Source organism: Artemia franciscana, chromosome 7 (assembly GCF_032884065.1).
Source record: "Artemia franciscana chromosome 7, ASM3288406v1, whole genome shotgun sequence".
NCBI classification, from domain to species: domain Eukaryota; kingdom Metazoa; phylum Arthropoda; class Branchiopoda; order Anostraca; family Artemiidae; genus Artemia; species Artemia franciscana.
This window is the reverse complement of record NC_088869.1, coordinates 4,983,471-4,997,635: the sequence shown is the minus strand read 5'-3', so window position 1 is coordinate 4,997,635 and position 14,165 is coordinate 4,983,471. Positions and strand designations below refer to the sequence as shown.

At 34.5% G+C, this 14,165-nt stretch overlaps 1 protein-coding gene across 1 annotated transcript in view; it reads right to left on the bottom strand.

Moving 5' to 3' along the window:
- LOC136028758 (probable methyltransferase TARBP1) overlaps window positions 1-14,165 on the bottom strand; it is a 169,848-nt gene that overhangs the window by 65,864 nt on the left and 89,819 nt on the right. Inside the window, exon 6 of the mRNA XM_065706642.1 lies at window positions 5,433-5,644. Within this exon, the coding sequence (XP_065562714.1) occupies window positions 5,433-5,644 (212 nt within the window). The remainder of the gene's footprint in view (window positions 1-5,432; window positions 5,645-14,165) is intronic.

The following is a 14,165-nucleotide window of genomic DNA, read 5'->3' as shown; positions in this document are numbered from 1 at the left end:
CTTTACTGCATCCGCTTTCTCTACTAAAAGGGTGGATTCAGCACCCTCTTTATAACCCTTTAACTACCCAGGTAAGTGAACTTATTCATTTGATTGATTTATTCTATTCGCCCAATCACCTTTTCACGGTCATCTATTTCTAGTCTTTACGACTCTGAACTCTCGAGCGTTTCAAAATTTGGAGTCATAGAAGATGGGGGTGAGACCAACTAATTAAAAATACTGATTTTCAACTATTATTCCAATCAATTCTAATTCTGTTTAAATCAATTCTTGTGGTAACTATAACCTATTCTAGTTCTACTCTAAGCCAAGTCAACCTAATATAATTAAACCAACTATTACTGTAATCTTATCTACAAATGAATCACAAAAAGACAGAAGGTTCCCTTCAGTAGAGATAACTATCTTATCAAATGCATGGGTATTTCCCTTCCTCTTTAACCCCACATCCATAAATATTTAGCATTAATTCGTTTTTGCTTAATTAGACTATTCTAAAAGAAAAATTAACCAGTTTAAAAACTAAACTTAAACAGAATGAATATTAAATAAAATATATGTGTAGGGAAAACACATTAAACATATGAAGACAATACACTATTCTAGACGTGCATCAAGGGACTAGAAGGTAGTGTAAGTAGTTAGATACCAACCATACTATTCAATACGTTCGACCGATGTCTTCAGTGAATGACCAGTAAAACCCTAGTAACATACCTTTCTCAAAACGAGCCTTTACACTACCTTTAAGCGATATAACACAAATTTGAATTTTGAACAGCCTGACTCCCTTCCATATCGTCTCATTGACTCACTAAAAGACGCCCCCCCCCCAAACACAAAATTGAATTTTCTGAGAAAACAGAAACAAAAATTGAGGATGAATCGGAATGACAATCACGTCTTTTTTTCATGGAAACCTAGAAGCTGTTTCTGTTCTAGTACTTGTTGTAGCTTATCTGCTTTTGCTTTAGACCTAAATATTTTTTTATAATTACCTTGCCCTTCACCACTTACAACGAGCCTTTAAAAACTCATAGCCAATGAATAAATTACAGATAAATAGACGGTACTCCTCAAGATAACACGAGTCGTGTTTCAAATTTGGTGTCGGTATTTTGGCAAATCCGTGGCTTCGTTAAATCCTTCTTCTCCTCTGAAACTTGCCTTTTTATTTAACTTCTGAATGTTTTTGAATAAATGCAAATTTTGATTTTGGTTCACTGTACATGAATAATTAAAAAGAAATTTGCATATTAATCTTATATTTTTTGGCTAAATGGATTTCTCAAAGTTTTGATCTGACGATTATGAGAAAAAAGAGGCGGAGGAGGGGCCCTAGTTGCCTACTAGGTTTTAGTAACATAAAAGGTCACTAGAACTTTTAACTTTATTTACGAATATTTTAATTAGTAATAAATATACGTTACTTACAAATTAACTTACGTAACGAACTTCTATATTCGTATGTTCGTATTGCGTAGATGAGGGGGTTCGCCCCCTCGTCAATGTTCCCAATCTTTACACTAAAGTTCAAATTTTGTTCAAATTCTTTAAGAATGGCCCCTGAATCACAAAGGCCGTTTAATTAAAATAAATAACTCTTTTGAAACTACTAAAAATACTTTAGCGTAAATAGCGAGGTAATGAGGAGGGGACTAACCCCCTCATATCCGCAATTATTTCTGTTCGTTTTAAGTTTTAATGTTGCTCCTTACTTTCAGTTGAAAAAACTTGTTTTTTTTAATTGATTTTCTGAATGTTTCTGAATTAGGCTAATACAGGTTTTAATTTTGGCTCACTGTACAAGAATAATTAAAAACGAAATTCACATTTTAATCTTACATTCTTTGGCTAAATGGGTTTCTCAAAGTTTTAATCTGGCGGGGATAGGGCCTACTTACCCTTCAATTTTTTGGTTACTTAAAAATGTCATTAGAACTTTGAATTTTATTCCCGAATGTTTTTATTAGTAATACACATACATAACTTACAAATTAACTTACGCAACGACTTTCTATAATCTTATATTTTTATTAAGTATATGAGGGGGCTCGCCCCCTCGTCAATACCTCACTCTTTAAAGTAAAGTTCAATTTTTTTTCCTATTTTTAAAAAATGATCCCTGACTCACAAAGGCTGATTAATTAGAATAAATACCTATATTCAAATTACTAAAAAATACTTTAGCGGAAAGAGCGAGGTATTGAGGAGGGAACGAACCCGTCATATAAGTAATAATTTCTGCTCATTTTAATTTTTAATGTTGCTCCTTACTTTCAGTTGAAAAAACTTTTTTTATATTTAATTTCTCAGTGTTTTTTTTATAAATAATACTGGAAAATCCAGCACACCCTTCATGGAAATTATCTTCCTCCAATATACATTCCTCCATGGAAAGATCTTCTAACGTAACCCCCTAACCCGAGACCCTCCCCCTAACCACCAGATAAAATTCCCTCTGAAACGTCAGTATACTTCCCAATAACCAATACTATATGTAAACAATGGGTAAAGCTCATAACTTGCAGTCCATCCCCCGGAGACTGTGGGGGATTAAGTCGTCTTCAAAGACATAGTTGGTTAGTTTTCAACTATGATGAACAAAATGGCTATCTCAAAATTTTCATCCGGTGACTTTGGGAAAAAATGAGCGTGACAATGCTCATTGGGAAAAATGAGCTAGTTGCCATCCAATTTTTATGGTCACTTAAAAAGAGCACTATAACTTTTAATTTCCATTAGAAAGAGTACCCTACTTTAGAGACCCTGCTGAAGAATACCCTACTTTTCTTTACACTAAAGTTTTTTATTGTTTTAACAAGTATACTTGTGAGAAAGATTCAAACTTTAGCATAAACAAAGGGGCGTTGATGAGGAGACAGCCCCTCTCGTATACGGAATAATTTTTTTCGTTTTAAGTTTTAAAGTCGCTCCTTACCTTCAGTTAAAAAAAACTGCCTTTTTATTTAACTTCTGAACGTTTTTGAATAAATGCAGGTTTTGATTTTGGTTCACTGTACATGAATAATTAAAAAGAAATTTGCATATTAATCTTATGTTTTTTGGCTAAATGGATTTCTCGAAGTTTTGATCCGACGATTACGAGAAAAAAGAGGCGGAGGAGGGGCCCTAGTTGCCTACTAGGTTTTAGTAACATAAAAGGTCACTAGAACTTTTAACTTTATTTACGAATATTTTAATTAGTAATAAATATACGTTACTTACAAATTAACTTACGTAACGAACTTCTATATTCGTATGTTCTTATTGCGTAGATGAGGGGGTTCGCCCCCCCGTCAATGTTCCCAATCTTTACACTAAAGTTCAAATTTTGTTCAAATTCTTTAAGAATGGCCCCTGAATCACAAAGGCCGTTTAATTAAAATAAATAACTCTTTTGAAACTACTAAAAATACTTTAGCGTAAAAAGCGAGGTATTGAGGAGGGGACTAACCCCCTCATTTCCGCAATTATTTCTGTTCGTTTTAAGTGTTGATGTTGCTCCTTACTTTCAGTTGCAAAAACTTGTTTTTTTTAATTGATTTTCTGAATGTTTTTGAATTAGGCTAATACAGGTTTTGATTTTGGCTCACTGTACATGAATAATTAAAAACGAAATTTGCATTTTAATCTTACATTTTTTGGCTAAATGGCTTTCTCAAAGTTTTGATCTGACGATTCTGAGAAAAAAGGGGCGGGGAGGGGGCCTACTTTCCCTTCAATTTTTTTGGTTACTTAAAAAGGTCATTAGAACTTTGAACTTTATTTACAAATCTTTTTATTAGTAATACATATACATAACTTACAAATTAACTTGCGCAACGAACTTCTATAATCTTATATTTTTATTACGTATATGAGGGTATTCGCCCTCTCGTCAATACCTCACTCTTTAAACTAAAGTTCAATTTTTTCCCTGTTTTTTAAGAATGATCCCTGAATCACAAAGACTGATTAATTAGAATAAATACCTATATTAAAATTACTAAAAAATACTTTAGCGGAAAGAGCGAGGTATTGAGGAGGGAGCGAACCCGTCATATAAGTAATAATTTCTGCTCATTTTAAGTGTTAATGTTGCTCCTTACTTTCAGTTGAAAAAAAAACTTTTTTTATATATTTAATTTCTCAGTGTTTTTTTTTTAAATAATACTGGAAAATCCAGCACACCCTTCATGGTAATTATCTTCCTCCAATATAAATTCCTCCATGGAAAGATCTTCTAACGTAACCTCCTCCCCCGAGACCCTACCCCTAACCACCAGATAAAATTCGCTCTGAAACGTCAGTATACTTCCCAATAACGAATACTATATGTAAACAATGGGTAAAGCTCATAACTTGCAGTCCAGCCCCCGGAGACTGTGGGGGATTAACTCGTCCTCAAAGACATAGTTGGTTAGTTTTCAACTATGATGAACAAAATGGCTATCTCAAAATTTTAATCCGGTGACTTTGGGAAAAAATGAGCGTGGGAGGGGGTCTAGTTGCCATCCAATTTTTATGGTTACTTAAAAAGAGCACTATAACTTTTAATTTCCATTAGAAAGAGCCCTCTCACGACATTCTAGGACCATTGGGTCGATATGGTCACCCCTTAGGGAAAAAAGTCAGAAAAAACAAACAAATAAACACTCATCAGTGATCTTTCTTCTGGCAAAAAATACAAAATTCCAGATTTTGAAGAAAGGAGCTTGAAATCTCTACAGAAGGGTTCCCTGATACACTGAATCTGATGGTGTGATTTTCATTACGATTCGATGACTTTTAGGGGGTGTTTCCCCCTTTTCTCGAAAATAAGGCAAATTTTATCAGGCTCGTAACTTCCAATGGGTAAGACTAAACTAGATAAAACTTATGTATTTAAAATTAGCATAAAAAATTCTTTTTATGTACATATTGGTGTCGAAATTCTACTTTTTAGAGTTTCGGTTACTATTGAGCCGGGTCACTCCTTACTACAGTTCGTTACCACGAACTATTTGACAAGAACTGCCACTGATCGGCAAGACCGTGTAGGGCGTTTGACAGTAAAACCATTTGAGTTGAGACGAAGAAGGAAAAATTACGAAATATGGCAACGACAACAACGAAAAGGTAGAGGAGAAATAAAAACGGAATAAAAAAGCGGAATAAAGGATACTGAAAGGAGAAAGAAACAAATAAAAAGGAGATAAAAGGAGACGAAAAGACGACGCTAGATTTATTTCTTATTTCAAACGTGTTTGATAAACATAAGTTTATTGTGTTAGTGATAATATCGTTTAGTATTGTCCTTTTTGTAGTGTGGTTAACAAGTTTGGGTAAACAGAGAAGAATTTTTTTTGTATCTTCAATTGACTGTTAAAAGATATATTGAGATCACTACCAAGACAGCCTAAGTTACTGAAGATAAACAACTTACAAAAGGGTTAAGCAAAACTTACCGAGGTATTTCCCAATAGATTGTTTCTATGCTAAGATGTCTAACATGATGGAGAGTCTTTAAATAAAAGTCATTCTTCAACTTTCCAAGAGCTCTTATAGAATTACCCATCTCAGGAACTCTCTGGATTAAATCGTAAGTTGTTCTGTACTTGTCCAGGAGGGTTGCCATATTACCCAACACTAGTATCTCCCAAACTTCTTGAAAAGCAGCCTTCAGGAAAAGGACTTAATTTAGTGAAATCGTTTAAACTAAACTACGTAGAATCTCCCGTACTTCTTTACACAAAATTATTTTTTTTTTTAAGTGTTTTTTAACTGCAAGTAAGGAGTGACATAAAAACTTTAGCGCAAAGAACGAGGCGTTGAGAAGGGGACAACCCCGTTCATAAACAGAATAATTTCTGTTCATTTTAAGTTTTAACGTCACTCCTTACTTACAGTAAAAAAAAAAACTTTTTTTTATATTATTTCTGAACGTTTTTAAATTAATGGATGTTTTGATTTTGGCAAACCGCAGATGAATAAACAAAACGAAATTTGCGTAATAGTTTTTTTTGCTAAATGGCTTTCTCATAGTTTTGATCGGACGATTTTGATAAAAAGAGGTGGGAGAGGAAGCCTAGTTGCCAACCAATTTTTGGTTACTTAAAAATTCAACTAGATTTTTTTTTACGAACGTTTTTGTTAGTAATAAACATACGTACCTTACGAATTAACTTACATAACGAACTTCTATATTTATGTATTTTTATTACGTATATGAGGGGGTTCGCCCCCTCGTCAATACCTCGCTCTCTACACTAAAGCTTGAATTTCGTCCCAAATCTTTAAGAATGACCCCTGAATCACAAAGGCCGTAGAATAAATAGTTGAAAATACTAAAAATACTTTAGCGCAAAGAGTAAGGTATTATGGAGGAGACGAATCCCCTTTATATACGTAATATTCTATGTTCGTTTTAAGTTCTAATGCTGCTCATTACGTCCAGTTGAAAAAATTATTTGTTTTCTCATTGTTTTTTTAAATAATGCTAGAAAATCCTGCGCCCCCTTCATGGGAATTCTCTTCCCTCATGAAAAATTCCTTCACGGAAAGATCCTCCCACATACCCCCCCCTCAACCCACCCCACCCCAACGCGAAAAAAGTCCCCCTGAAAACAGCTGTACACTTCATAATAACCATTACTATGTGTAAACACTGGTCAAAGTTTGTAACTTGCAGCCCCTCCCCCGGGGACTGTGGGGGATTAAGTCGTCCCCAAAGACATAGTTATTAGAGTTTCGACTAAGCTGAACAAAATGCCTATCTCCAAATTTTGATCCGGTGACCTTGGGGAAAAAATATGCGTGGCAGGGTGCCTAGGTGCCCTCCGATTTTTTTGGTCACTTAAAAAGGGCACTATAACTTTTAATTTCGGTTAGAATAAGCCCTCTCGCGACATTCTAGGACCACTGGGTAAATATGATCACCCCTGGAAAAAAAAAACAACAAACAAACAAATAAACACGCATTCATGATCTGTCTTCTGGCAAAAAATACAAAATATCACATTTTGTAGATTTTTTACAGTAGAGTTCTCTGATATGCTGAATTTGACAGTGTATTTTCGTTAAGTTGTGATGGTATGATTCTATGACTTTTAAGGGGTGTTTCCCTTATTTTCTAAAATAAGGCAAATTTTCTCAGGCTCGTAACTGTTGATGGATAAGACTAAACTTAATGAAATTTATATATTTAAAATCAGCATTAAAATACAATTCTTTTGATGTAACTAATGGTATCAAAATTATGTTTTAGAGTTTCGGTTGCTATTGAGCCGAGTCCCTCCTTACTACAGTGCGTTACAACAAACTGTTTAACATGAATTTCCTTTTTAAGTTTTCATTCTCAAAATAATTTAAAGGAGCCAGGAGTGGAGAGTACGAGGTGGCAAAAACGCAACATTTTAGGTAAAAACTTCTTTCGACGATTCACCCCTTCCTTAGTTATTTTAGAAAGGAATATCGACTTCAGGTAGATCACATAAATTGGTTGAGAGCACCAAGTACTTATTTATAAATCTCACAAATTAGTCGTAAAAATACTATTACTCCTAAAAAAAAACATTTCTCGGACTCGCAAGTTGGTTTTAAAATACAAATTAAAGAAAAAACCGTTGGAAAAAATCCACTGGGGGTAGACCCCTCCTCATTTATCATTTTGATAATCTCTTACTTCTTTGCTCAGCAAGCAACAGAAAAAAGTAACTAAATGTGAGGAGGTAGTAGCAATCACCACAATGCTATCTAACAATCACGCAATAAAAACGACCAATAATTTCACCAAGAGCTGCTAGAAATTCTTCAAACAAGAGAAGAAAAGTCATTTACTTCCCCAGAGAAGGAAAAAATTATGAGCTGATAACTAGTCTAGGAAAACTTTGAAAAAAGGGGTCAACCTAAAAAAAATTGCTATAGGAATGATTTTTTCACTACCAGACCAAAAAACATGTGCTGACTTCGAATCCAAAAAGTTTGCCAATCTAGCTCTTTTATTGTTTCTAGCTCTTTGAATTTTTTTGAGGTTGAATTCGATGTTACGGGAAAAAATGTTGATTGAGTAAATACCAGCAAAGGGGATTAGATATGTCATTTCTAGACTCTTTAAAGTCAGGTCTACTTGACTCATTTTGCTTGAATTCATCGGGAGTCATTTTGCTTGATTAACATTCGCAAGTGATGGTGAGTGGTCTTTTCATTTGTGTAAGGTCTTCGGCATGACTTGTGAAAACAATCCCCCGCAACAGCCTTCACATCAGTTCATTTTTATTTTTTGCTTGATTCGTTTATGCTTCTCATTCCTACTTCAGTTACAACAACTTTTTCGTGTATTTTTTCGTGTACTTCGAGTACTTTTGTTCTTACTGATTAAACAAATCATGATACTAGACTAGAATTCGACCCCATAAACTGAAGTAACGAGTCAATTGAAGCGGAAGGAAAACAAAATCAATTAAAAAATTTTCAGGTATTTTTCTAGTTGGAATTAAAAACATTAAAATTATCACTTAGACATCATAAATACCTCTGCAGTTTACATAATAACTTTAGCGATTCTGTTAAACATTTCAGGAATTATTCTAGTTTCAATTGACAAGTAAGATTTTTTGTTAAAACCCTAAATAAAATTGCTAGATTTTATACAACTAAATCTACAAACTTTTTATCAAACAGTCACCACGAGCTGTAAGTAAGGAGCGAAGCAACTCAATAGTAACTAAAACTCTGAGAAACAGAGTCTTGATAGCAATAAATAGGTAAAAAAAAAAAAAATGTTGATGCTTATTCAGAATATGTAAAATTCATCAAACTTAATGTTACCCTTATTTGTTTTTGTTCCCAGGGATGATCGTACCAAACCAGTGATCGTAGAAGATCGGGAAAGGGCTCATTCGATCGGAGATCAAAAGTTCTAGTGCCATTTTTAAGTGACCGAAAATCTTGGAGGGCAGCTAGCCCCCCCCCCTTCCACGCTCATTTTTCCCCAAAGTCGCCCGATCAAAACTTTGTGATCGCCATTTTTCTCGACGTAGTAAAAAATCTAATAATTCTGTTGAGGATGACTTGACGCCCAACAGTGCCGGGGGAAAGGGCTGCAAGCTATGAACTTTGCCCAATGTTTTCATATGTTTTGATACAGAAATGTTTTGATACCCAATGTTTTGATACCCAATGTTTTGATACAGAATTGGTTATTGGAAACTATACAGACCTTTTCATGGGGATTTTTTCTCGTGGAGGGAGGGGACATGGGTTAATATTTCCATGGAGGAATTTTTCGCAGGGGAAGGGTATTTTCCATGAGGGGGAGCCGCATTTCCCGGAAAAAATAATCAGAAATTAAATAAAAAAAGCAAGTTTTTTCAACTGAAAGTAAGGAGCAGGATTAAAATGAACAGAAATCAATGAAAGGGGTCACCCTCTTCTCAATGTCTCGCTCTTTACGCTGAAGTTTTTTCTTTTGAACTTGTAAAAGAGCAGATTATTCTAATTAAATAGCCTTTGTGATTCAGGAGTCATTATTAAATAGCTGGAAAAAATATCAAAATTTAGCTTAAAGAGCGAGGTATTAAAGAGAGGGCACCCCCACTCATTCAAAAAAGTCAGACTTTTATGTACGTCAAATTTGACTCGGAGAATACCTCGCCCTTTCCATCCTCAGTCCAAGTTGCTTTAATGTTCTGATATATCTAGAGATGTTAAATCAAATCCCTAAACCACTTTCTAAATTCGGAATTGTCTTTACAGGACGACATTCTTTGCATTAACCAAATTCAACCTCAACTTCAAACTAAAAACTTAACAAACTTTTCGGACTTGGAAACAGCACATATTTTTAGTCGGGTAGGGAAAGAATCATTTGTATAGCCAGGTAATAAGACTAAGGTTTTGCATTTTATACAGTCCTTCTAAAATTGAATAAAAAAATAAAAGTTTTTTAACTGAAGGAGCGACATTAAAACTTACAACGAACAGAAATTACTTCGTATGTGAAAGGGGCTGCTTCATCAACGCCCCGCTCTTTACGCTAAAGTTTGACTCTTTCTCTCAACTCTTCTTTTAAAAAAGTGAAAAACTTTAGCGTAAAGAGCAAGGCGTTGATGAAGAAGCAGCCCCTATCATATACGAAGTAATTTCTGTTCGTTTTAAGTTTTAATGTCGCTCCTAATTTTCAGTTAAAAAACCAGTTTTTTTTTGTTTTTTTTTGTTCAATTTCTGAACGTTTTTGAATCAATGCATGTTTTGACTTTGGCTCTCCGCAGAGGAATAATTAAAACGAAATTTGCATATTTATTTTTTGGCTAAATGGCTTTCTCATAGCTTTGATCGAATGATTTTGAGAAAAAAGGAGCGGGGGAGGAAGCCTAGTTGCCCTCCGATTTTTTGGTTACTTAAAAAGGCAACTAAAACTTTTAATTTTTTACGAATGTTTTTAATAGCAAAAGATATGCATAACTTATAAATTAGCTTACGTAACGAACTTTTGTATTCTCATGTTTTTAGTACATATCAGTACCTTGCATATCAGTACATAGTCAGTACCTAGATCTTTACATTAAAGCTTAAATTTTGTCCCAATTCATAAAGAATGACCCCTGAATCACAAAAGCCGTAGAATATATATTTGAAATTACTAAAAATACTTTAGCGTAAAGAGGGAGGTATTAGGAGGTGAGCCCCTCATATGCGTAATAATTTCTGTTCGTTTTAAGTTTTAATGCTGCTCCTTACTTCAGTTGAAAAAACTTTTTCATAATTATTTTTTCATAGTTTTTTTTAAATAATGCTAGAAAATCCTGCGCTCCCTTCATGGAAATTTTATTCCCCCATGAAAAATTCCTCGTTGGAAAGATCCCCCAACCTATTCCCCTCTTCTCAACCCCTCCCCCAAACCAAAAAATCCCCCTGAAAACGTCTGTACACTTCCCAATAACCGTTACTATATAAAAGCACTGGTCTATGTTTGTAACTTGTAGCCCTTCCACGGGGACTGTGGGGGAGTAAGTCGTCCCCTAAAGAAATAGTTATAAGGTTTTTCGACTACGCTGAATAAAATGGATATCTCAAAATTTTTATCCGTTGACTTTGGGAAAATAAATAGCGTGGGAGGGGGCCTAGATGCCCTCCAATTTTTTTGGTCGCTTAAAACGGGCACTAGAACTTTCATTTCCGTTAGAATGAACCCTCTCGCAACATTCTAGGACCACTGGGTCGATATGATCACCCCTGGGACAAAAAAACAACAACAAACAAACAAAAAAAACAAAAAAAAACAGATAAACACGCATCCGTGATCTGCCTTTTGGCAAAAAATACAAAATTCTACATTTTTGTAGATAGGAGCTTGAAACTTCTAGAATAGGGTTCTCTGACACGCTGAATCTGATGGTGTGATTAAGAATTGTGGGTCGTTAAGATTCTATGACTTTTAGGGGGTGTTTCCCCCTATTTTCTAAAATAAGGCGAAATTTCTTAGGCTCGTTACTTTTGATAGGTAGGACTAAACTTAATGAAACTTATATATTTAAAATCAGCATTATAATGCAATTCTTTTGATGTAGCTATTGGTATCAAAATTTTTCCATTTTTTAGAGTTTTGGTTACCATTGAGCCGGGTTGCTCCTTACTACAGTTCGTTACCACGAACTGTTTGATCAGCATAAGACTTTTATGTCAGGAACTAATCTATACTGAAGTTCTTCTAAAATATCAAACAGTTCGTGGTAACGAACTGTAGTAAGGAGCGAACCGGCTCAATAGTAACCAAAACTCTAAAAAATTGAATTTTGATATCAATAGCTACATCAAAAGAATCGCATTTTAATGCTGATTTTAAATATATAAGTTTCATTAAGTTTAGTCTTACCTATCAAAAGTTACGAAATTTGCCTTATTTACAAATTTGCCTTATTTAGGAAAATAGGGGGAAACACCCCCTAAAAGTCGAAGAATCTTAACGAAAATGACACCATCAGATTCAGCGTATCAGAGAACCCTACTGTAGAAGTTTCAAGCTCCTATCTACAAAAATGTGGAATTTTGTATTTTTTGCCAGAAGACAAATCACGGGTGCGTGTTTATTTGTTTGTTTGTTGTTTTTTTTTCCCAGGGGTCATCGTATCGACCAAGTGGTCCTAGAATGTCGCAAGAGGGCTCATTCTAACGGAAATGAAAAGTTCTAGTGCCCTTTTAAAGTGACCAAAAAAATTGGAGGGCATCTAGGCCCCCTCCCACGCTCATTTTTTCCCAAAGTCAACGGATCAAAATTTTAAGATAGCCATTTTGTTTAGCATAGTCGAAAACCATAATAACTATATCTTTGGGGATGACGTACTCCCCCACAATCCCTGGGGGAGGGGCTGCAAGTTACAAACTTTGACCAGTGTTTACATATTGTAATGGTTATTGGGAAGTGTACAGATGTTTTCAGGGGGATTTTATTTTGTTTGGGGGTGGGGCTGAGGAGAAGGGGCTATGTTGGAGGATCTTTCCTTGAAGGAATCTGTCATGGGGGGAAAAAATTCAATGAAAAGGGCGCAGGATTCTCTAGCATTACTATAAGAAAACAATGAAAAATAAACATGAAAACGTTTTTTCAAATGAAAGGAAGAAGCAGCATTGAAACCTAAAACGAACAGAGATTATTACGCATATGAGGGATTCTAAAAATACTTTAGCATAAAGAGCGAGGTATTTAGGAGGAGATAAATACCTTGCTCTTTATGCTAAAGTATTTTTAGTAATTTCAACTATTTATTCTACGGCCTCTCTGATTCAGGGGTCATTCTTAAAGAATTGGGACAAAACTTACGATTTAGTGTAAAGAGCGAGGTATTAACGAGGGTACAAACCCCCTCGTATACATAATAAAAATATAAGGTTATGAAAGTTTGTTACATAAGTTAATTCTGAAGTTACGCATATTTTTTACTAATAAAAGCGTCCGTTAAAAATTAAAAGTTCTAGTTGCCTTTTTAAGTAACCGAAAAATTGGAGGGCAACTAGGCCTCCTTCTCCACCCCCTATTTCTCAAAATCGTCTGATCAAAACTAAGAGAAAGCCATTTAGCCAAAAAAAGAATTAATATACAAATTTCATTTTAATAATTTATGTGTGGAGAGCCAAAACCAAACATGCAATAATTCAAAAACGTTCAGAAATTAAATAAAAAAAACTAATTTTTTTAGCTGAAAGTAAGGAGCGACATTAAAACTTAAAACGAACAGAAATTACTCCGTATATGAAATGGGTTATCCCCTCCGCAATCCCTCGCTCTTTACGCTAAAGTTTGACTCTTTGCCACAATTCTACTTTTTAAAACAATTAAAAGCTTTAGCGTAAAGAGAGAGGGATTGTGGAGGGGATAACCCATTTCATATACGGAGTAATTTCTGTTCGTTTTAAGTTTTAATGTCGCTCCTTACTACCAGCTAAAAAAAATAGTTTTTTTTTATTTAATCCAAAATAAGGCACGAAACGAGTATTGGATTACCTTTAGCTGAAAGCAAAGGACCATGCAAGTTTGCGAAATGTTTGGAAGGGTCTATTTGGAACAGCAATAAGGCCATACCTGGGGGGGATGTGGTTTGAGCCCCCCTCCAAAATGTTTGCCTGACTCGTAAAAACGTAACAAAAATGGATATAAAACATTTTTATGTGTTTTTGAGTTTTTTTGGTTAGCCCCCCCCCCCGAAAAATCTTATGTGCAACCCTGAACAGCGGGATACATTTATGCAGTTACTATTGCAAAGGAGGAGACCGCGACAGCGATGTGTTCAAAAGAGTTTGTTAATCTTTTCTGTTTTTTACTTTAATTTAGCTTTGATCAGTCACCTCACCCTCTCAAGTTGAAGTAACATAGTTACCCAAGTTACCATACCATCTTAGGAGACGAAAGATTTTCTTTCTTTTTTTAATAAAAATTCTCACCTTCTCTCCTCCAAAAATCATTTCATTTCAAACTTTTGAAATAAAATTCAACTTGAAATGGTATCTACTCTTAATTCTACTTTGCGTATTATCGTCTATTTAAATTATTTTATTTACATTTAGTTTTATTTATAATGAACAGATTTATAAGTATAATAAAATATAATTTAGTTTATAGTTTATACGTATTTACATTTATTTAAATTATAAAAGTATCCTTTGAGCTGAAACCTTCTGTTACTTCAAGTTTCTTAAAATCCAGG